Here is a 24813-nt window from a genome sequence, read left to right on the forward strand (position 1 = left end):
CCAATAGGAACGTCCTCTGGGTCCCTCAGTAGTATATCCTCCCAGACCCACTCCTCTGCTGCCCCATGCCCCACGCCCTCACAGAGACAGACTGCACCCCTGGCCGTGGCAGCTCTCTCCATCCCTTTGGTTACTTCATTACCATGTCTCCCCACCCAGCTCACCTGTGCTGCTGCACGTGCACCTCGTGGGGCCCCTGCTGCCTGAGCCAGGCAGGCCAGGGGATTACAGGTGATGGCTGTAGGGATGGGCACTGAGAGCAGCTGCCAGCAGTCCCCAAAGCACAGCCCAACACACAAGTAAAATCCTCGCTCCACCTCCAAGCCGCACACACTCGCTCGGCAGGAGTCCAGGCACGAGAGTGACCGGGCCAGGCCCTGCCAGCGCCCAAAGCTCGGTGGCATCACAGCCTGTTGCTCAGTGATGTCACTGCAGTCCTTGTGCCACCACAGCACTCCGCCCAGCAGCACAGCATTCATGTGTCTGCACACGGGGGGCTGCACTTTGCGTTCATATGTCTGCACATGGAGCATGGCTCACATGAGGAAAGGATAAGAGACCTGGGACTCCTCAGCACTGAGAGGACTGAGGGGCAATCTTATTGCTGCTTATAAATACACAATGGAAGAGAGTCAAGTGGGTGTGGCCAGTCTTCATTCAGTGGTTCCCAGTGAGAGAACAAGGGGCAATGGGCACAAAATGGAACGTGGGACGTTCCATCTGAACACGAGGAAAACTTTTTAATGTGTGGGTTACAGAGCAATGGAAGAGGCTATCCAGAGAGGCTGTGGGGAGTGATGTCTCCTTCCCTGGAGATATTCAGAGTTTGCTTGGACATCTTTCAGGGAAACCTACAGTGGGAAACCTGTTTTCGGACAAGGGTGGGATTGAACGTGATGATCTCTGTAGAGGTCCCTTCCAACCCGTAAAATCTTGAGGCTCTGTGTCATCTTTTTTTTTTTTTCTCACTTTATTTTTTTGATTAAAAAGAAGTGAAATCCCTGCTAGTGCTTCCGAGGGGGTGGCTTCTTGCAGGGCTGCTGTGGGTCCGGGTCACTGCCAGCCCTCCTCTTACGGGGCCGCCGGGCCCTCGCAGGCGAATGGCCAGGAGTGGAGGGACTGCTACCCTCGGCAGAGGGATCTTCTGCTGCCACCTGCTCCGTCTCCTCGTGGGGCTCCTGGTGTTCTGTGAGCACGTGCACAGCAGGGGTGTGACTGAGATCCCCATGGAGGACAGCCTGTGATGTGCTGGGCTGCTCCTCTCTGATGAGATTTTCAGTGCTGCCGTTGGGTCCAGACCTTGATGTTACGGTCCCTGGTGGGGAGGCTGCGGGGCCAGGGGCGGCCACCATGCTGTCCTCTTGCCCCCTGGCTGCATGGCCCTGGTCCTGCCCTCCGGAAACGTGGATGCCCTGGAGGCCCCGCTGCCCGTGGGCCTCCTCGCCCCACTGGCTCACGAGGGCGTTCACAAGGCCCTGGATGAGCGTCACCACTCTGTCCCCCAGGGCAGGCCGCAGCTGCTGGATCAGGGCCTCTCTGTCCAGCCCGATGTGACACAGGGCGTTCAGGATGAAGCTCTCTGTTGCCATTGCCTCCCGCCACTGTGTCCCAAAGATGTTTCGCAGCTCCTGGCGCAGCCATGGCAGCACAGGGTCAAGCATCTCTTGGTGCTGCCTGAACAGGGCTGCCCAGACCTCCATCAGGAGACCGCCCACCATAGGCCTCTCCTCTGCCTCCACAGCCTCCTGCTCCTCCGGCAGCAGCAGAAAGGGTGGAGGAGACGGTGCATGGCTGTGGGCGCTGTACATATGAGCAATGCCTGCCTGGAAGCAGGCAGGAACTGGTGGTGCTGGGGGACAGATGATGAAGTCCAGGTCGTTGTCATTGTCCCACTCAGCAACCTTAACGACTGCCATGACTCTCCTGCAGAGCGGGCAGGTCTCTTTCTGCTTGGCCCACCGCAGGATGCAGCCGAGGCAGAATTCATGGCGGCACGGTGCTGCATAGGCAGTGTCCTTTCGCACCTCACGGCAGATGGGACATGTCCACGCCTCCTCTGCTGCCATGGTCTTCACGCTGTGGCCTGATGGGGAGTGAAGATGAGTCGCTCTCCCTCACCAGCACCTCAGCAGTGGAAGATGAGCACTGCAAGAGGGAGAGAGGCCACCATAGTCATTCCTTGTCCCAGGAAGAAAGGTCCTGCTCCCTCAGCAGGAAACCCTCCAGACCCCACACCTGTGCTTCCCCATGCCCCACGCCCTCGCAGGGTCAGACTGCACCCCTGGCCCTGGCAGCTCCCCCATCCCAAAGCTCACCCTATTGCCACCCTGGGGGACTTGTCCCCACCCAGCTCACCTGTGCTGCTGCACGTGCACCCCGTGGGGCCCTGGCTGCCTGAGCCAGGCAGGCCAGGGGATTACAGGTGATGGCTGTAGGGATGGGCACTGAGAGCAGCTGCCAGCAGTCCCCAAAGCACAGCCCAACACACAAGTAAAATCCTCGCTCCACCTCCAAGCCGCACACACTCGCTCGGCAGGAGTCCAGGCACGAGAGTGACCGGGCCAGGCTCTGCCAGCGCCCAAAGCTCGGTGGCATCACAGCCTGTTGCTCAGTGATGTCACTGCTGTCCTTGTGCCCTCACAGGCACTGCGTTCATGTGTCTGCACATGGAGCATTTGTCTTATGAGGGGAGGATAAGAGACCTGGGACTCTTCATCACAGAGAAGACCGAGGGGTGGGATCTTTATAATGCTTATAAATGCCTAATGGAAGAAAGTCAAGTGGGTGTGACCATACTTTTTTCAGTGATTTCCAGTGAGAGAACAAGGGGCAATGGGGAAAAATTGGAACGTGGGAAGTTCCATCTGAATATGAGGAACATGTTCTTTCCTTTGAGGATGACAAACAATAGTCCAGGCTGCTCAGAGTGGTTGTGGAGTTGTCATGTCTCCTTCTCTGGAGATATTCAGAAACCGTTACAGGGCTGCTGTGGATCCAGGTCACTGCCAGCCCTCCTCTTATGGGGCCACCGGGCCCTTGCAGGAGAGTGGCCAGGAACAGTGGGACTGCTGCCCTGGGCAGAGGGACTTGCTGCTGCCATGTGCTAAATTTTTCACTAACACGTTATGCAGAAACAGTTTTTCTCATTGTCCAAGTTTTTGTCTTCTTCCTTTGGGAATGCTTGGTCAATCCTTCCTTCATTTTCTGTTCTGTAAGTATTGTCTTTTTTTTTTTCATCTCTTCCACTGTCAGTTTGGAAATATCTTTCTTCCTAGAATGGTCATTTTTCACTGGTAATCATGTTTCACTCTTCTCATATTTCTCAAGTCCTCAAACCTCAGAGCAGTGACTGGGAAACAAAGTCTCTGTCACTGTAAGAGATCAGATTTGAGACCAGCTGAGAAACTTGAACATACACATATACATGGGACCCAATAAAATGCATGTTCAGGAAATTGGCAGATTTTGTTGCTCAATCATTCTCCATCACATTTGAAAAGTCGTGGCAGTCAGGTGAAATTCCCGGTGACTAGCAAAAGAGGAGTTATCACTCTTACTTTTAAATTAGGTGATCCTGGGAACTACTTAGTTCCTTATAAGACGGTAGAAGAGATCCTTTAGTTATACTGAAACATGCAGTGTTAGCGGCAGACATTGTAGCTTCATCAAGAACAAATTGTTCCCCACAATTCTAGTGGCCTGTGATGGAGTGACAGTATCAGTGGACAAGTTAAGACCAACTGATACCATACACCTTGTCTTTTGTAAGCCTTCCTCTCCTCTCCTCTCCTCTCCTCTCCTCTCCTCTCCTCTCCTCTCCTCTCCTCTCCTCTCCTCTCCTCTCCTCTCCTCTCCTCTCCTCTCCTCTCCTCTCCTCTCCTCTCCTCTCCTCTCCTCTCCTCTCCTCTCCTCTCCTCTCCTCTCCTCTCCTCTCCTCTCCTCTCCTCTCCTCTCTTACAGGCCTGTTGTGGTTGTCTGCTCTCCCCTCTTGGAATGAGGTAGAGATTACTCTTAATGGTTCTTTGAGCTCCTCTGCGCTCCTCCCTCCGTGCTGTCTCCCCGCAATCCCCTCCCCGCGCCCTCCCTCTCCTCCTCAATGGGAGCCTTTGATGTCTCACAAGGAAGGCTGTTGGCTAACAGTCTGGAGGCTGCTGCGCTTGAGCTAACCACCAGATGAAAACAAATGCGATCCATCATATTTCATTAACTAGCTGCCCCCCGTTCAGGTGCCCTTTTTTGATGTCAGAGCGCATCCTGACAGAAATCAGGAAGATATGTGTGATTAAGGCCAGTAATAATGCGTTCTGCATTGTATTGTAAATTACCTTTCTGGGCCCTGGTGCTTTATCAGCCCCACTGGCCTTGGCTTGGGTACATTTTTGACTACTCTGTATATACAGTGTATTAGCGCAATGGAGATCATTATGTGGCCTGTATTTGAGTCATTTTTATTTAAGATGCCAAACAATAAGCTGTTGATTGGGGGAACAAGAGGCGAACAATAATGTTCTGTGTCACATAATACACCACCATTTTCCAGCTTTGCTTTAGAAGGGCCCTCTTTATTGTTTTTGTATAAAAATGGTTCTTAGGAGGAGGAATATTTTGCTGAGGTATGTCATTATTTTGCAAATTTCTATTATCTCATCATGTTGTCTTCATTGTAAATTGCAGCTAATTAGGAACCTAGTTAGAGCCCCAGCTTTGAGGCTGGCTTTTTTGTGAAAAGAGCCCACCGATTACCGCACTACAAGAGAGGAAGGGAGAGAAAAAGGAGATTAATCTGGTTACCTAGGCGACACTCGCTTCCATCTGCGAGGAACAATACATTTTTGTTTCCTTGGCTCAGTTCAGATCTGTTTTGTTTAGGGGGAGAAAAGAGAGAGAGAGAGGGAGAGGGAGAGAAGGAGAGAGGGAGAGGGAGAGGACGCGGCCCCACAACAATGCCGGACTCTGTCTGGCCCCGGCTTACCGGCTGCGCTCCTCGGCAAGTTCGGGGTCTCGGGGGAGTGGGAAGATGAAAGAGATAAGCTCTGAAGTTGTCAAAGGTCGTAACCTTGCCACACAAAGCCAGCAGTTTTACTTCTAAATCCCCTTCTCCCGAAAAGCACTTAATGAAATAATATACTGTGCTTCTCAACACCCTGTAGTCTTTATTAAGCAGCAAGGCCCCGAGATTGCGAATTTAAGGACTCCTTTAAAACTTCTGACTAAACAGCGGTGACTTGGAGTGTCTGCGGTGATGTGCTGTGGCTTCCTGAGCAGGCGAGACAACTTTTCTTCTTCTGGCTCTTGTCAGTGGCTTCCCTGACGCGTGTTTTATAACAGCCTTCTCGCAAAAGGCAGAGGTCTGTGAAGGCAGGGCGGCCTGATTTTTTAATTTACTGTTTTATTTTTTTTAATTTCTTTTCGGTTACCTTCACCAGGTCACGGCTTGTATTTTTCCTGTTGTGCGTCAAAGTGTTAAGCGTTCGCATGGCTTTTGCACAGGACAGACAATGCAGCCGCATTTTTTGCTTCTTATTATGTAGTAGCTTGCCAGAAAGAGGACGGAGGTAATAACCAGAGCTGATAGAGCCTGGCTAAAAGCTCAGAAATGCTCACGAGCTCTTGAGCTGAATTGGCTAAATCCGCAGCCTTTTGAAAGCATAATGCTTTCTCCAGGTGTTATGTCATCACGTATAATGTTTTGCTATTTGGTAGCGTTATGGATGATGACATAAAGTCACAAAAAATATCAAAGTTACCAATTTTAGATTATCTGAGCTTTCCAAACCTGGACTGTGCTGATCAAATCAGAACAACTATCAGGTTAACAACCCTCAACCCCTATTCTGCATTGCTCTGAAGTAATATTCTTGTATTTTCTCCCTCTAAAGAAGCTTCTAAGAGCTGCTTCACCAAAAGTGCATTGCTCCCTCTTACTGAAAATGACAGCCATCATGCTTAAAAATTACAAATATTCAGGAGGAAGTGTGGGGTTTGGGGGGTGAGGAGTCTTGGAATTGAAGGTCTTTGAATTTCCGGCTCTTGCCCCGTGTTTTCTGTGGGATCCTAGCCAATTCATTTGGCCTATTTCTGCCTTGATCTGTAAAGTGGGTAAAGACATACTTCTCTACCACTGCGGATAGCATGAGGCTTAATTAACTAAGGAATTACAAAGAGTTTGAGATCCTTGGATGCAGGGTTCTGTGTAAATGCAGAACATTTGGTCCATACCTATTCTGTTTCTATAAGTGGCTTGCTGGGGACACCTGAACCAGTTCTGAGAAGAACTCTTCATTGAAAATTAAATCAATCATACTTGACTGTGTTAATTGAAGAGACTTGCTGAGCTGTTTTGCAGACATTTGGATGGAGCAGTTGTCACCTCACAGACAATTAGCCCAGGTTCTGGAATGATTCTGGGGGGAGGGAGAGGTGTGAAAAGCTTTGCTGAGCCCTGAAGCTGCAGAGATAGAAGGATTGTCCTGGGGTATCCTGAAAGTTTTAGGAAAGATCCATGTCTCTTCAGCCCCATTAGAAAAGCTTTTTGGGAATTCTGTGCCACTGTCGTAATAATAAGAAATTCTGTTTCTGTATAGATTATGGGCTTAGATGTATTTTCAGTTGAAAAGTGAGAATGCTTCCATTTGAAATGGAGGACATCTGTTATTCTGAGGAAGGGAATGGCACAAGACCATTTCCTCTCATGTCCTGCTACTGTTACTAATGTATGTATTATTATAAACTTATCTAAATAGATGTGCTTTACTGTTGAGAGTTCTTAGTACCCCAGCCAGCAGGTGTTTTTGAGATGGTGAGCATGAGGTGCTCTGCCCTGCAGTTGCAACCTCACAAGCTGCAGCAGTAGTAGAGTCTTCTCAAAAAAACAAAATGTGCTGCCACCTATCACAGACCTGATGCTTGGGACAGGGGCACATTTCCAGAGGTGAGTTCGTAGGTGTTACTTATGGAGGCTCTGATGCTTCCCAGGAAGGTCTTCTATTTTGGCTGCCACTTGTTATAAGGTCTGCTGCTTGGATCTGTCAAAACAAGCAAAATAAGACTCAGAAGGGAGTTGCAGCCTCATGCAACTTTTGTGTTGCATTCTTGAGCAACACAGGGTGTTGTTTTGAGCTGTTAATCTGAAGATTTCTCAGAGGGCTTGTGTTCAGATTGGTTCCTTATCATAGCCAGTGTAAGAAGTGTAGCTCTTAAATTCCATTTATTTTGAAATCTTTTTTTTTCTTTTTTTTTTTCTTTTTTTTTTTTTCCTGTGTTGTGTAATGGTTTCCCTGGATTTCCAATCCATTACTGTCAGTTCTTTTGGGGAATGTCAGATTGCATAAAAGTTGATATAAACATTCAGCAGAGCTTGAAGCAGGCCCTGAATGAATTTTGTCTTGGCAAGCCTACTCCATTGCCAAAATAATTTCTGAATGATAACTGCAAGAATGAAGATCTGTGTAATTTCTGTGATATTCTATAGTAAAGAATTGGTAATTATTTTTCATATAGGAATCTGAGAAGATGGAAAGAGCTTGGAAGGACAGAATACGTCAATTTATGTTTCTTGATCCAACACTTCTTTAGACCAATTCACCTTCTCTTTTAAGTTAATGAAAAGTTTCTCTGGGAAAAGAATTATTATTCTATGGCTTAGGTAGCAGACAGAGATTAAAAGATGAGAATGCTAAATAAACAAGCTGTAAATACCTGTTTGGTTTCTCCTTTTCTGGGCCACACCATTTTAATAGCTTGGCTGGTACTAACTGGAGAAGAGTTAAAGGAAACAGTTGCTAATCCCTTTTATTTCTCCTCACTTTGTTTTTATCCATGGTTATCTTGTGCCAAAATGAGAGGACTCCTTTTGTGTGTCATTTACATCTGTGAACAGAGAGCTACATTTAGATTCTCGTGACTGAATAAACTCCCTACAGATAAATGCTTTCTTTAAGACAAGCTCTATCATGTGGGCACACTGTAAGACTGTTTCTCCATTCTCCATCAACCCCTTTGTGCTCCTTCAATAGTGGAAAGGACCAGCAGAAACAGATTTTGAGAAAACATCCTTAGTATAAAGCTTTCCCAGGTTAATGTGGAACCATCGCAGTAACTGTGCCTTCCTCTGCAAATGAAATTGCCCTTGATTAGCTCTTGAGAGAAGCTGACAGATACACCCTCAATTTCTTCATGAAACGAATGTTAGAGGTCTTTGAAGAGGACTTCAGTACAGAGCACAGAGATTTGATTGGCTGTTTTGATAATGCGGTTTGGTTCATCAGTACGTTGAATGAAATAGAAATGTTGCCAGAAAAGACAATTCAAAAATCATAAATTAAGTCCCCAGAAGAAAACTTGGCGTAGTAGTCATAGTATTATAAACTAGTATATCATGCACCCCTTTTTCTATGCTTTTTTATTGTGATCATCTTAAGTGCATTCAGCTGATGTATTTGAGGCATTAAAGTCTCAAATTTTAAGAAGCCTAATGTGATCTAATGAGATCACTTGATTCCAAGATTTGCAACTTTGAGAGATGCTCAGAAACTCAGAAACTGTGGAAGATTTTTGAATGGAGAAGGATGAATCTCAGAAGACTCAGAAAGTCACTTCACTGTCTGTAGAGGTCAGGCAGTCAAACGGTTTTTCCTATGAGCTTACTAGGATCGGGTCTCCTCCATAGTGTTTACCAGTGTGTACATTCTTTCTGTGATAAATGGTGACAAGAAAAAGGGTTCATTTTCATGGAAGCACTTTAAAAAGTTAGTAAGAAAAGTAGTAGTCAATTGACTTTCTTGCAATAGATATTTTGTGGCACTCTGTTATGGCCCCTCTCACCGTGGTTCTCCATGGGCAGGTTTATGGAGCCCTCTCTCAGTTGCAAATCATTTTTTTCCTGTTGCAGTGTTGCACCTGTTAAAATTAATGAACAGCGGATAACTGAGTTAACAGGAAAAAAAAAGTCCATCTGTTAATTGGTGTTAGTTACATGTGTTTTTTAGAGATGTTATTCCCCTCCTTATTCTACTAAAATTACTTTCGTGCTTGCCTATACGTAGGTCAATAGTTTACAGGTCTGGGATACCATTTAATGGCACTGTTGATGAAAAGACCACTAGACACAAGAAAAAGGGATTGCAGAAGTAGCAAAAAAAAAAAGAAGGAAAAAAAAAAAGAATACGCAGCACAGTGTATAAAGGTATGCAACATTTGCCAGCCACTCAATTCGAAACATTTTATATATATGCATTTGTTTCTAATTGAGCCATTGAAAAATGTCAAATTGACTGGTTTCCTTTCAGAAGAACATTCGGTGGTATTTTCTTTACTAGTGCCCTCTGTAGACCTGTGGACACTGACTACTCTTCCTTCAAGCTTTCTGTTTGGAACTTTTCATCACACTGATGAGCAGTAATTAAGAAAAAAAAAATAAATGAAGGGAAATGAAAGGATTGATGGTCTACGCTTTGAAAGCTGGAACTGTAAGTCAGGTATAAACAGAAAAAGACAAGGAAATTAAGATGTCTCAAGACCTTTCCTTCCTTATCTGTGCTTGTGTATAGTGTTAAAAAATTCTCCACGCTGGGCTGATGGCATGTGTTGGATGATTGAATGCTTTGATGATTTACTGTAAAAAGCCAGTACACTGTATGCTGTTCTCCATACTTACTCAACTAGTTTTCTGCTCTCTCCTGTATATTCTGACCTTTAAGGACAGGTCTTCTATAGACGGTGTTTTGTAGTGTGTAAATGTTTCAGCAGCTAGATGAAGTCTTTGGCCAGCAAGTCAATAAAGCTTGCTGTGAATCTGCACATTTTCTATTGCATTCAACTTTTATGCTTCCAGAGTGAAGATGATTAAGTTTTAAAAAGTTTGGAGAACTTGACTTTAAATGTTGTTGACAGTTTCAGGAATCATTGGGCAGCCTGACATAATGTTATTCATGATGAGAGAGCTGTCAGCATAGATCAGGAGTGGCACCAGAGAGAAATGTAAGGCGATATTTTCAGTTTAGTATGTGGGGATTTAGCTGCGCCACTTCCATTAATAATGGGAGTTTTGCAGTTAAATCCCCAAGCATCATCCTGAAAAAAATGCCCTGTAGTGTAGCTTGAATTAATTTTTTTGTTGGCTGTGGTTTGGACGTTGAAGATCATCATGTCTGAGCAGTGGCTCTGGTTCAGTTTCCTTCAGGTGCTGCTGAACAGTAGGAAACTGCAGCAGTGGATGCACAGGGAGAAGCCGCATGACCAATTTGTGATCTCTGTCTCTTTTTGTGCATTTAAGCAGCGGCAGATACATCTGTCTTCCAACAAAAGTGCCATCTTTGAGCAAATTTGCTCTATCAGTTTTTATATACATTATGACTGATCCATCAGGATTATGTAGTTGCATGGCAGTGCCTATAGTCACATTTGTCAGAATTTCTGAATGAGATTCTGTCTGGATCTTTCTTTTCCTGGGTTATATTCATGCTGAGTTTCCAGCCTACCAAATAGTAAATTGCTCCAGATGATGCACATGAACTGGCCTGGAAAAGTCATTGTGAGGAAGAATGAGGTCTTCTTCTCAATAATATTCTCACTCTTTCAAAATAACCAAGGTGATGCAAGGCTTAGAATGTCAGGCAAAGGAGAAAGCAGTCAGAGCAAGGAATATCCAGCTAGTAAAGGCTGCTTGTTTTGTTATTTGTTGTTCTGCCACTGGCTTTTGGAGAGGGACTGGAATGACTGACAAGACTCAGTTGTCAGGGTAATCCACAGACTAAAATGTTCAAAATTGCTCTTAATTTAGTTTATTACTGTTCCTATATATGAACTATGGAAATGCAGGGACTTTGGGATCTTTCCTCTCTCTTGGAAGAAAACAAACCTTTTCAAAAATGTTTTGTAACTGGCATTGTGTATCTGAGTTAAAGCCGTAAAATTGTGGCTGCATACCATTAGAAAACTCACTTGTTTGGCTGCACGGCTGACTGGTGAATGAAGCCACAGATGTTGAGTAGGAACCCAGCCCAGCGGGTTATGTCTTGCAAGGAGATAAAGTTGTTCAACTTTCCTTGTCCTTAGAAGTAAACTTTTGAGGACAGAAATTATATCCCTTTATTTATGAAGTGTACTGTTATATTTTGAATACTAATTTGATGTGAACAGTAGTAACAACAACTTAAATTCAGGATTTCTATGCCGGTAAATCTTTGTTGTCTAAATGATTCCATAGCTGTTCTTTGCTTTCCTTATGTTTTCTTGCTCATTAAATTTTGATATAACTCTATGGGGAAAAAAAAGAAGAGGAAGCGTAATGTATTAATCCATCAAAACAATGCTGAAAATGTTTACACGCTTCTACTAAAAGGTCTCCCACCTCAATTCTAAGCCACAGCCTCAATCCACTCCTGTTTCTGTTTACCTTTAAAGTATTTTCAGTCATTGTATACTTATAAAATAATTAGCATACTTGAAAAACCACTATTTTGTAAAGCCAAGGTTTCTATGGTATGAATTCTTCCCAGCTGTGATAAAACACTCTTGAAATTAGCAGCAGCTTGATGAGATCTATATGTGACTTCATAAATAGGAGCAACCTTTGTGCTGCTTTAGATGAAGTTACCTCAGCACTTCCCGCAGCAACTTGAGTTTCCATGTGATTGTTTCAGCCATCCACACTTCCTCTCCAATGATGTTTATTGTGCAGTATTTAGGGGTTTAAGCATGTATTGTCTCTCAGATTTAAAAACATAACATTTGATTGTCTTTTCTAATTATTCACCCTCGAGTGTTGCTTTGCCTCTTTATGCAATTACAAAGACTTATTTTAAAGTAATTCCATAGACTGCCTGGTTATTCCTGATGTCAGTTACCTTTGGTTTTGTATGCATGTCTTTTAAATATTTAATTGAGGCTTGATCTTGCAAGGTCCAGAGTACTTACATGATTAAATGTAAGTATGTGCTCTGTAGGCTCCCCAGCTAGAATGCTGGAGAAAGCCCCGTTGCAGAGCAAGGGTGAGCTTTTGTCTGAGAACAGGCAGTTCTTGGACCCTGGACCTCACTCAATGTTAGGGCTTTATTTACTCCAATGTAGAGTGGATGTGGGAACATTTCTGGGATTTCCTTTGTCTAATCAACAAACCTTGAAAAAAATCTCAGTGCTTTAAAGAGAAGTCCCTGATACATATGTTTTCACTTTGCATATGTGTGTTTATAAGCATGCAAAATATGTATTTATTCCAATTTGATGTAGTTGTAGTGGCAACTTAAAGTTTTATCTCATGGATGAACCTGCAAATTGACTGAGAAACAGTGTTTCAGTTCAGAAAGCTTTTGTGACAGACTTAATGTGTCTTAGAAATACCAATACAGAAGAACTTACTGTCCCCTAAGTGTTACACTGCTGGTGTCTCCATACAACAGGGCTGGGTCAGCAGTGATTCTTGAAAAGCTGAAGCATGACTCTCATGCCTAAACAGTATCATGAGATCAGCCACAAGTGCACACTCTCACAAGGCCTGAGAGCAACATAAATCTGGCATTGCCAGGTGTCATTGATGTTTCAGCACATGCTTGGCTCTGTACTGTCATGGGATGTTTGCTGGGATTCCTGCGGGATGTTAGCCGTCACCCATCTGTGAGTTTCTTCTCTTTGGCTCTGTGAGTTCCTTCTCTCTTTGGCTCTCAAGCTATGTGCTATGAGCCCTTGGGATCCTGGCCAGAGAAGACTGTATTGTATGGGACAAGATACCAGGTGCCCTTGCAATGATGTGTGTCACAAGCAGAGTAAGTTTCCATTTATTTTCAAGGAGCGCTGGGTTTCTGATTTGTTAAAGAAGGGAGCAGCACATGTATTTCTTTTGAGTACTTTGTTGTGGCCTGTTTAGCTGATCTCACTTTTCCTTTGAATAAGAGAAAAGAAGATAATAGAGATCTTCTGACCACATGGAGGCCCTGGGCTATGGCATTTGGCTTGTTACATTACTTCTCATATAGTGGTTTAGCTCCTGTGTGATGAACAGACTGCCAAGACAGCCTTAAGCGTAGTGAGACATTCTCAAATTTCATGTACCTGGTTTTAATTCTATTAATCAACAGCATAGTTAGATTCCTGACTTTATTTTGGTTGGTGTCCAGGGGAACAAGGAGTTTGATTCTTCCATGCTGCATTGTGACAAGGTTTGTGTTCTGTGAGTCTTTCTTCCCTCCAGCAGAACTCTGCTGTTGTACGTGAATTGGCTCTTTGGCATGGGTGGGTTACTTGCGTCTGGGCAGTGGTGTGATATTTGAAGGCAATTTTGTGTGGCCAGGCCATTTGCAGTCATTTCACTCAGACTGGGTGTATCTTGCTTTGTCGAAGGAGATACAATAACTCTTCTGTTTTCCTCAGAGACCAAATGACTCTCTGGCTGTCTGAAAAAATTCTAGAGAAACATGAGGATCTTTCTAACAATTAGAAGTTACAATGCATAAAGTAACAAAGGTTTTCTGATGTTAGTTATCTCCTCTGTAGCTTTTAATTCTTTTCTGCTGCCACCCTTATTACCAAATTTATTCTGATACTGACTGGATTTGTCCAGGTAGATGGAGCACTGAGGTGAGAAGTCTTCTATTGTGGAAGGACTCGCTTAGCTTCTCAATCACTAAGTACCTGGTGGTATGAACCCTTTCATACCATGAATATTCATTTCCTTTGTGACCTGCTTTTAGTCCAACTTGTATCCAACTAATAATTCAACAGGCATTAATTGCTGTAATGTAGATAAGAAAAGTACATACACAAGGCTGATTTTTAGTATTCAGTCCATTTTGGTGTACATGAAAGATAACCCCCACAGGGACTCTGTCTACAAGCACCAGAGACTTCTCAAAGCAAAATGTACTGACAGATCTCAGGTCAATACCATAATCATCCCTCACAGAGACTGATTCTAGACATACCATAGGTAATGGATATATTTTTGTTCTGTTGGGATTTATGTCACTTTGTGGTCCAATTCTTCTAGACATTTTGTCTATCAAAGTAGGAGCATCTCCACAGAGCAATAAAATAACAGCTTGTCTTCTTGGATCTAACAAACAAACAAAAAATGCTTCCTGATCATTCAGGCTTTTCCATATCTGTCGCACTTAAAAAAAATCATTGCAGTAGCTTTTGTTGGCAAGAGTTAGCTGCTACGGACTTTCTTCAGTAGGAATGAATACCATTACGTAGTGTTTTATCTCTAAATGGGCATCTGGAAGAAGATAGACTTTTTACCTAGCTCTTTTCAGTTGTAAATCCCTTCCCTCCATAGCACTTCTGGCCCTGTAGTGACTGATGCATTGCTAAAAAGTGGCTGTAGTAGGCTGACAGTGGAACAAGAAGACAAGCTCTTCCGGGTCCAGTATGAAGGGAAACCTCTCAAAGAGAGGTGGGCGTGCAGCCACAAAAGGATCTTGGATAGCTTCAGTGTTTCTGAAAGTAGAGCTGGGATCTCTTTGGGGAGAGAGCAGAGTGAGCTGCCCATGTTTAACTATGAATTAAAGGAGAGAGTGATTGAAAATTTGAGAGGTTTGTGTATAAACTCAATCACACACAGCTCTGATTCTTTCCCTGTACTCCCTTGTTACCTACATGTTCTCTGGTCTTAATTAACACCTTTCTTCCTTACTTTCCATTTCACCTCCTTCTAGCGTCCCCTTCTGCATGTCTGTCCTTCTTCCTCTTTCACCAATTCTTTCATCTACTTTATTTTCTCTGAGGACAACATTCTTCTTGTTACTGTTATCTAGCCAGCAGGAAGAGCTGCTTCTAGTGCTGAAACTTTCTCTGACGCTGGGGTCACTGAGCCTGGCCCATAGAGGTATCTAGGAGAAACGCTTGGTATGTTGACATACTAAGATGAAGTTGTCATGATGGCTGCTTGGAACCCTGTCTGATCTGACAGTATTTACTCTCTCTGCAGTTTCGATTGAAAAGAAAAACAGTGCATCTAGGGAGTAAAGCTGCAATGTGTAGCTTGGACCTGATGCTCTTAAGGAAAGCGTTATTTTAAAAACATAGTGAAATTGTTAGCCATCATAGAAGACAATGCTATTGATCTGCAATATTTTCCTCAGGCTGTTAAATTTCCAGGCATCATGAAAGCGATCTTCTCTTGCTAAGCTGGTACTTTTTGGGGGAGGGAAGAATATTTTTCATCTTAAATTTTCCCTGTTAATAGCCAGATATCCAACTAAAATATATGAATGTTGTCTGCTTTATTATGTTGCATGGAACCAATAATACTTGTGAAATAGTTCCATTCTTCCTGTCTTTCAAAGAGGTAAAGTTCATGCTTGTGCAGGCTAATGAATTGAGCTCTAGGGACTGAAATACTCTGTTCATTCACAGAGCTGCTATACCGCAGTCAGCAGCAAAGTTCAGCCACAATGTATTACAGAAATGCCTTGGTTTTATGATGGATTTCTACTATAATCAAATAAGTACTTCTCCATCTGATTTATTACTTGGCTTCTTTAGGTCCTTGGACAAAATCAGGATTTTCAGTCTCAATCTTGCATTTAATTTGCTGAATTTTGCAAATGAGCAACAGTCCTATTGAAATCATCACTCAGAATTAGCAGTGATAGAGAGGTACATGCTTTGGTATGTTTCCATTATCTAGAAGTATTCTTAGCTGAGTTTTCTCCCAGTCCTATCATTTGTATTGGGTAGCATCAAGAGGATGAAAGGCTGGGACACATCTCAATTTCCAGCAGAAGTCATGCTTCTTTTCTCTGTCCTGAAAAAGCAATTATTTGAACAGGAGGAATATCTGGTTAAAGTAATGTTAGTAGATAATACTAACCCTTAAATGATGTGAATTCCTATCTAATTTGATGTGTTACTCAGGCATAATTAAATTTCAGCTAGGAAAAAAAACAAAAAAAAAAACAAAAACAAAAACAGGAAAGTGTCAAATTGTGTCCTTACAGGCAAATCCAAAGGCACTTACATTTAAATATACTATTAGGTTGTAACAAATCACTTGATCAGACAGTGGTCTGCTTGATCTTTTCTGCCTGACTATCAAAGGGCAGAATCTGGTACACATTTATTAAGTAGCCAAATTGTTTACAACAACATTAACTGATTCACAAGAACTTTAATTGGAAAAAAAAATTCTTAGCTTCCATTTTGAGTAGAGCCCATAGTGTCTGCAAAACATGAGTTCTCAGACCTGAGTATTGGAACGGTGCTTGAGTTCTGGCACTCCACAGTGTACCATGTGGATATAAAAAGTAGCCAGAACTGCAGCCTTGAGCAGTAACACCATAATTTTACAGTGTAAAAAATTTATCCCTGAAATTCCCATGATTAGCTCATACAGCTCTATTAGTGATCCCAATTCCAGCTGCACTTGCAGAGGTTTTCCAGAGCTCTGTTGATTCTTCTATCAATTGCTAACTCTCCAGATGTTGACAGTGCCTTTCTACTTCAGTTCCTGTTCAAGCTAGAACCTAATAATACATTTTCAAAACTTCTCTGACAGAGAAATCTGCAGAATGTGGTCAGAAAACCAGGGACACCTTATCTTCACAAACCTCCAGGAGTGCCTGCTACTAGTTTGCTATGTGTTGTTCCAAACTTTTCTGTGTTGTCCTAAACTTTTCTGTGTTTTACAGTCTCTTCACCTGTATGGTCTCCTGTGATCTGCAAACATTAAATATTTGCATTAAAAATATAATGCATATCACAGGAATAGGAGAGAAAGAAGCGTTTTTAAACTCCTCAGAACTAATGACATGAAATGTTTAGGAGACCTCGGAGAGTGCAATAATTACGGAGTCTTTCTTTCTGCCTTATAATTGAGACCGAGTGAATTGACCAGATCAGTAGTGTGCTGCGCATGTCAAGCAGGCACAAAACTGTGAGCTACGTGAAAAGTTATCTGCTGCATGAGTAGGCTTACCTTGTGCTGTTGGGATGCACCCGAATTTAGCTTGGAAACTGGATGGCTTGCCTGTACTGCTTGAGGCTATTGGCACTGCTTTTGGTGACTATCGTTATTTGGAATTGAAAGGGCCAGCTTCTGGAGCATATTACTTATTCCAATAAGCAAATATTGGTTCAGAACAAGCGTTCAAAAGCGTAGCTAACTACACCCCTTCCTCACTTTTCTATCTTTTCTTTCCCTGAGTGGTCCGTTGTGGAGTACTGCACAAAGTGTGAGCTCTGTGAGCACGTTTGCCCTTATTTCCACGTTTTAATAGTATTAACCATCTCTCCGATTGAGATCATATGACGCTTTTGGAATGTGATGCTCTTAATTTGCTGTGTTTTATATCTAAACTATTGTGCATTGGCCACTGACCTGCCATCAATCAACTCAAATGCCTCAGTGCCCTTTCCATCCATTTGTGTTTTCTCTGTGTGTGCCGAGAATTAGATTTAAAGCAATGTGCCAGTGATTAAACAATTACTCTGTCCTCTCTCTTACATATCAATAATTTGAAAGAGAAAAAAGCCGACTATTCTTTTGTGTGTTTGACTGGCCTCTAGCTTTGAATCTAGTATATGATGACAAAGTGATGGCTGCTTAAAAAAATAATAATTGTAACACATGTGGCCTTTTCAATTCCATTTGGGGACCTCTAACCATCGTAAAACAAAGACAGCAATTTAATGCAGGCTTTGATAATGTCATTTTCAGTCACCTTTTAATTAATAAACATGCAAAGCCTGAAATTGGATAGATCTCTGAACTAACAATGGCAGAAATGTGAACTCGATTTCAAAGACAATTTTAAGGGTGTTTGAAGGTGGGCATTACTATTTAGGGAAAGGGCTGGGATGGCAAACTACCAATTAGCAGCCACTAAGATATATCTGGGCTGAGGCCGCAGGACATTGATATTATACTGCTCTGCACGTGAGCAACTGTTTTATGCTGCGTCAGAACTAAACCGTGGTGAGGTTCATTATGTGGAACACAAGGAAAGTACCAAGTGACTGACTTCCCCACCAGCTTGGCTGAGGGCTTGCTGCAGGCCTGAGACGCGCCTCATGCATGTTTTCTCTGCCTGCACATGCCGTGCTGAAGGGTACGGCTTCTCCGCGTGAAGACAGAGGCATAACCTCTGCTACTGTAGCCCGTATCAGTATATACAGCAGCCTTCTGGATGCTGTAAAAATAATCGCTCTTAGTGGATAAAAGTCCACAGAGACTGTGTGCTGTTTACTAGACTCCAGGGCTTCTGTTTTGTTTCCTGGTATTTCTGGGCTCCGTAGCAGCACTGCCTCTTCAGGAGGCCTGTTCTGAGCCTTCCCCTTTCCAGGAGCTCATAAAATAGAGGAGGAAAGGCAAGAGGAGAGGCAGGCGGACAGTGGCACTGCAAACAGTTCTGCTTCCCATCTTCTCATTGCATTTTCATTTCTCTTTCATGAACATGTGATTACACATGCAGGGCATAATCTGCAGCCAGAGCTTCACTCCTGGCGTTTTGACAAAACCAAGTTTACTCCAGATTATTGTTTTGAGCTAGAATACACAAATGAATAATAATGCTATTAAAAAAGTGACAGTATTCTGTTTCAATTTATGTATTCCCAAAGAGTGATGTTCAGTAGCATTAATTGGAACCTCAGGTGCTGATTACAGTTATCAAGGAAATTTACCTGTCAGCAATGGAGACACTGTAACAAGAAGACTCCTTCTTTTCCCGAAGGATCAGTCTATTACTCATGATCAGTTTTGCTATGTGCCATTTTAAGTTATGCATGTCTGTACGTTACTTCTAAATGTTTCTTACTCCTTTCAGTTCATAAAATTGTTTTTGTTACAGAACAAAAAATCCCTTGTAGTTGATGGATTGGACTAGGTGATCTTAGTGGTCTTTTATAAGCTTAATGATTGGTGTTGAATTTGAATCCATCTGCTGATCAGAACCATTGAAATGGAGCTGTCCACATGCCACATATCAAGATGTTCATCATAAATATAAAGATGCTGCTGCTAAGTCATCAGATTCACCAGCTCTAGGTAAAATATAGATTATGTGGAGACCTATTTGTAAAGTAAGCAAGAATATTCTCTGGTGACTGTTTGCCACTTGCTTTCAAAGCACAAGATCTTTAGAATTCATTATGTTAGACTAACTCCTCAGTACCTAAAGAGATTTAAATTCCTAAATTTCATTAATTTTGGTGGAAGTTAACACCTCTAGTACAAGCATAGATCTCCAAGTGACTATGGTGTTGATATTTATAGTACAGATTTCATTTGAAATGAAAGATTGTACTTTACGAGGGAAAAATGAAAAATAAGTGCCACAGAGAGAACTCAAAGAATATGCTCCTGTAAGAGCATCTTCAGTTTCCACTAAAATAAGGGTGCTCTGTATCCCACAGCCTTGCGCTGAAAATGCTTCACAGATATTGAGGACTGGGATTTGGCATAGTCACTAATGAAATACAGAAGTGAAGACATCATTGCACAATGATTCGAAGGAAAAGACTATATCAATTTGAAATAGCAGGGATAAATTAAAACCCATAGCTATCTAGATTTTTTTCCCAGCAGTGTTTCAGTGTTTCTCCTGTTACTACCTACTCTCACACTGGTGAAATTAGAAGAACACATCCCAGAGTAATTCATTTGCAAGCATCTTTTCTGATCTAAAAAGAAGAGCAGTTAATACATATGCAGAAAGGAAAATATTCTTATCTCATTAACAGACTTTCTTTAAGCTTGCTAAGATTAGAATACTTAGTTATTTCAAATTGGTAAAACATGCATTCATTATAAACATGATTATAATGATAACTTTGTAGATAATAATCAATTATTTAAATATGAATTATTTCCCTACATTAGAGTCATGTTTTCAGCTATAATCATCTCGGGTGCTCAATTTCTCCCTCTTTTACAGCACCTCTGGCTGTGTGTGGAGCATTAACCATTTGCTTCCAGATAGACTGGGAGAGTACTGAACGCAGAATCAAAATGTATTGTGTTGTCCTTGCTAATAACATAAGCACATGTCTCCTTTGGACTCTTTTAGGTAGGGGAAAAAAAATAAAAGAAAAAAAAAAAAATCCATGCAAATGGCTATCTTAGCCCTCCTTTTTTTCCCCTTTCATTTACATAAGATCCTTGCAGAAATGTACTGGGAGCAATGCTCGAGGGCTTAGTAAATCAATAACTGATGCCCTGACTGTTTGCAAGTAGATGCAATCATCCATTTTTAATAAGAGTTCTGAGAAGATTAGCACCCCGCAACAAGAGCTTCATTTACACTGTTACAAGGCTTAGCAGCACAATAAACTCTCCTAGCTTCTGCGTGCTCCGTAACTCTAGATGACAATTTAACCAAGTTCCTTGCTTCTCATAGCATGGAGAAAATCCACCTTGAAATATTAGATCTCTTGAGCATGTGCAACATGCTAAACATTTGTAAGATAGACTATTCACAACGTTTATGTGCAGTGAGTGGAATTTAATCTCTTTTATTCCTTGCTCCAAGACTTGTCAGTTGTTTTCCCCATTCTTTAGTAGTCTCTTTAATATGGTTTGCACATATTTAATATATTCCCTCTGAGGTTCTCAACACACTTTCAAGAGCTAGTTTTGCTTTGCTATGACTCTGCAGCCTGTCTAGAGTGTAACAGCACTATAATATACCTTTTTTATAGATACATAAACTGAAACATTGAGAAGTTAAATGATTTGCTGCTGGTTATGTTTAGAGTTAATGTCAGAAGGGAAGGAATTCATAAAGCTGGACTATCAACATCCTGCTTTAACCTCCAGACACAGTGCTGCAATTCTTCTCACCTAAGTTCACGTGTCTTCAGGATAGATACTGCACTGGAGTCCATTCTTTCTTTCTGGTCACTGCAGAGATACCGGCACTTCTGAGGTGCAATTCACCAAATCCTTTAGTACCTATTTAGAATGGATCAAATCAGTCTTCTCCTACGAGATCCTGTTTTTCCCTGCTGACTCTGAAGAGAGCCCAGCTCAGACATTAACAGCTATGTGGAGGATGTGTACTGTTAGGTGAAACAAATACCATCCAAACTTTCTTTCCCTTACATTTTAATTCTGAGTGCTAAGAGGCTCTTTATCAAGGCTTCACGAAGAATACTCTGGCAATAAGATTAATTAAATACTTAAAGGGAAAACTTGGCTGCCACTGCATTTAACTCAGGAAGAAAAGGTTTATTATTGCCACAGAGCACTGAGCTATCTATGGGAAGACAAGGAAGTTTTGACCCATCAGGAGAAAAAAATGACATTTGCTCAAGTGCCCAAGATATTTAGTCATGGAAAGATTCATCCATGTCAGCTGAAATTCTCAAAGGTGCCTAAGCAGTACTTAGCAGTTTTGAATACTGCTGAATGATCTAGTTATATTTTAAGGCGTTTTTGAGAATCAGTCCCTAAGTATTTCAGAAAAAATCTACTGGTATCATAAGGGAAAGGGAACAAGAGAAATTGATATTTGAGACGGGGAGTAAAATATACTTGAAAAACTGTACTGCACTTGGGCATGGCGATATATATGCTTGTAGGGATTAATAACTTCTTTACTTTATAACTGCTTCATAGCACAGCTGTGTCTTTCAGTCTGTACTCTCAACTTTCAAAGTAACAATGACAGCTATGGGTGAAAGTCCATTACTGCAGAAGGTGAAATGGTACATTTCTCAAACCATTCTCAAGCAATAAACCACAAAACAATGGTGAACGGTCTGCAAAAGTGGACAGTGAGTCATGTGAAGTTGTTGAAGCTGTGGCTGGGCTGATGATTTGTCTTAATATCTAAAAAAACTTCTTAGGTCTCTGCAACCAGGGCATAATTATCTTGAGCAAATACATTTCATTGCTTCCATGCTGCTCCAGTCTAACTGATGTTTCCTGTTTCATGACTTGCAAACTGCTGGGGGCAGGAACTCTGTGCTTATGTATCACCTACCTTCCACTGGTGACTGAGGTTCCTAGGCACTATCGTTATATGAAAATAATTCTGTTCTGATACTTGCATTGGTACAGAGGCAGATGCTCAAAGCATCCAGTGTTCCTTGGTGCCTCGCTAAATTAGAGGAACATAGAGACAAAGAGAAGAGGAGAAAAAAATAAATAAATAAAATAAAAGAGAGCATGATTTTTGTATGATGTGTCTCATTTTTTTAAACATCAGTTCCTAAAAATATGCTCTTCTGTTTAGATTTTTCTGGATTTGTACAAATTATGGAAAGATCCCAAGTTGAGGTCTGACAGTGTTTTTTCCAAATGGAATTTGGCTTGCTTCATCAGAATACAATGATAGGTGTGTTTTATTTTGAGCAGAAAAAGAAGATAAGAATTTCATTATGTATATCTTTGTAAATAGATCATTAATCATCAGACTGTATATAAATTCTGAAACAAGGCATAGCTGGCAAGCATCCTCCTTAAGCGAATCTAACCTGAACTTAATAAAGAAATGCCAAACTAAGTGCAAAACACTATTCTGCCAAGTTTCAGACTCTAGTCAATCATCCTGCTAGGTGACAGCATGTTTAATGATAGGACAATATATCACCAACAATTTCAGCTGCTACCAGCTCAGCAGAATCAGACTATTTACTGAGCAAAGCCCCGTGAAGTAATGCCAGTGGCACAAATGGTGGACCACTGCCGTTCTCAGAGAAAGATTGTGAAATACAGCCCCCATTGAGAAGGATGTAGGGAGACCAGAAGTAGCCAGCAGTGCTCTTAAACGCCCTGAAGAGGATATGGTGGTAGTTCTATCAACTGCATTGCTGCTCAGTTTGGCAGGAAGGTTTAGAATTGACGAGAGCATGGATCCGTGCTCAGATCCAATCTCTGCAAAGCATTTCTCAGCAACACCACTGGTTATGTACATCATTTGCACACTATTAAAATGTGGCACTAGCTAAAAAACTGAAAGAGATGGGAAGACTGTCATCCTTTTACAGTTTTTGGGGAAAAAAAGTAGAGGTGATCTATGTTTCTCAGATAAAATAATTCTGTCTCACAAAAACATCTTGGAAAAGAACCATTTGTTTTCTCAAGTATTTTTCATTCTAGAATGTGCAGAGTTGCTTGCGGAGATCTCTTCTGCCCTAGCCAGTATGTTGCCTGTTCATTTATTTCCTCGTTCAATGAAAATGTATGGAGAGTCCTGAAAATGAAAGAGAGAGGTGACTTTGATGAAAATACGTGGGCACATGTAAGCATTGTGATTTTTTTTTCCTCTAAAATGTGTGTTAGGACATTGCCCATGTGTCCCATGACAGAAACTCAAAGCTACAAACTTGGACAACTGAGAACATTTGTGTCATTTCCCATGACTTTGCAGGCTTCAGGGAGCGCTACATTCTATTTTATTTTTGTCCTTTGCCTCTGCCCTAGAACCAATGCTCAAGCTGGGGTGTGGCCTTGAATTCTGGGCAGATTTTTAGGGTAAAAGCTGGGACCTGGCCACATATGGCATCAGTACCACAGAATAGATTTATAACAACACGTAGGAAGGCCAGTGTGGGAGGCCTCTCTGAGAGGCACTGGCTCCTACCAGGATCCTGATTCCCTGAGAATCCAGAGCCCCTGCCTCTCACAGAGGCAGATACTGCCAATCAGCTGATTGGCAGCATGTTGCCTCTTTGAGAGGCAGCGTCTGTTGGCTCCTTCAAAGTTCCTGCCAGCATTCTTAAACTCTAATTTGGGAAAGAAAATTACAATCTGGCACATCACCATTGGAAGGTTGCCGACCCTTGCTCTACACTGTATGAGCGGCAGCTTCAGAGAACAGTAGTATGAAACTTCCTTTGTTTGGTGCATCAGGAGCAGACGTCTGAACGTAGCTCTTCGGCAAGGCAGTATTCTGACTAAACTGTGGAATCCCACTGAAGATTGCAAAGGCAATGGAGTTATCCACGTGTTGACAGTGAACAAATTGTCTATTCCTATTGTTGCTGGATGAGCCACTAGGTAACCAGATTGATTTTATGATCCCTTACTGAGTGTTCAGGACTGGTGCTTGAAAAAGACATCTTTTATCTGTCAGCCAGTAAATCTCACATTGAGCTGCAAACATACTGGAAAGCTAGAATTCAGCAAGACTGTTTTTATGAATAGAAACATTTTCAGAATAGACACTCTCCTGAACACACAGTTGTTTTACAGGAACTAAAGAAGTCCTTATGGTGGATGGATAAGCCAACTAAAAGATAAAATAAGAACCAGTCTATACTTTGAACTGCTGCTTGAGCAGAACCTTTTTGAAGAACTTTAGAAGTTCTGAGTTTTGTTGGTGTTTTGCTTTCTTTTTCCTCTGCTTTTTGCTTTTCTTCCTGCCTATTTGGAAGCAAATAGTGTATTTGAGATGAGAGGGCTTTTTTTCCCAGCACTGTTTACATGCATTATAACAAACTTGTAACAGTTTTTCTTCTGTTCTGTTCACATTATTCAAGATCCTGGATATTTGTGTAAAATCCTCAATTGACCTAAATCCAAATACCACACTGAACAGCATGTCGGGTATAATGGCTACTACTGTCAGCCTCACCTCTTTAGAGCAGCCATAAATCCAAAAGAAAAAATGAAGTTTTCTTCAAATTAATGTTCAGTATGTTTCCCGATCATCCCGTAAGTAGTATTCCATCCCTTGCACTATCTCTGCCTGTTTAGTAATAGATGATTGATGAGAAGACACCAGAGGAGGTTGCGGACTATAGCCCCAGTGAGATCCACCTGTGTTCTGAACTTTTGTCTTGGCTTCCACAAATCCTTGCCATCTACTCAGAGAAGTTAATAACAGGCTAGCAGTGATTCAAGGAAAATAGAGTCTCTATGAGAGGAATTGT

The 24813-nt window shown here is 42.1% G+C and overlaps 2 protein-coding genes across 9 annotated transcripts in view; one reads left to right on the plus strand and one right to left on the minus strand.

Annotated features, from left to right (window-relative positions):
- SOX5 (SRY-box transcription factor 5) overlaps nucleotides 1-24813 on the plus strand; it is a 639945-nt gene that overhangs the window by 306600 nt on the left and 308532 nt on the right. The window lies entirely within an intron of this gene.
- Nucleotides 1005-2066, minus strand: LOC109365056 (E3 ubiquitin-protein ligase Topors-like). The gene has a single exon (XM_085216833.1). The coding sequence runs from the start codon at nucleotides 2064-2066 to the stop codon at nucleotides 1005-1007; it is 1062 nt and encodes a 353-aa protein (XP_085072959.1).

This window comes from Meleagris gallopavo, chromosome 1 (assembly GCF_905368555.1).
Source record: "Meleagris gallopavo chromosome 1, MGAL_WU_HG_1.1, whole genome shotgun sequence".
In the NCBI taxonomy this organism is placed as follows: Eukaryota; Metazoa; Chordata; class Aves; order Galliformes; family Phasianidae; genus Meleagris; species Meleagris gallopavo.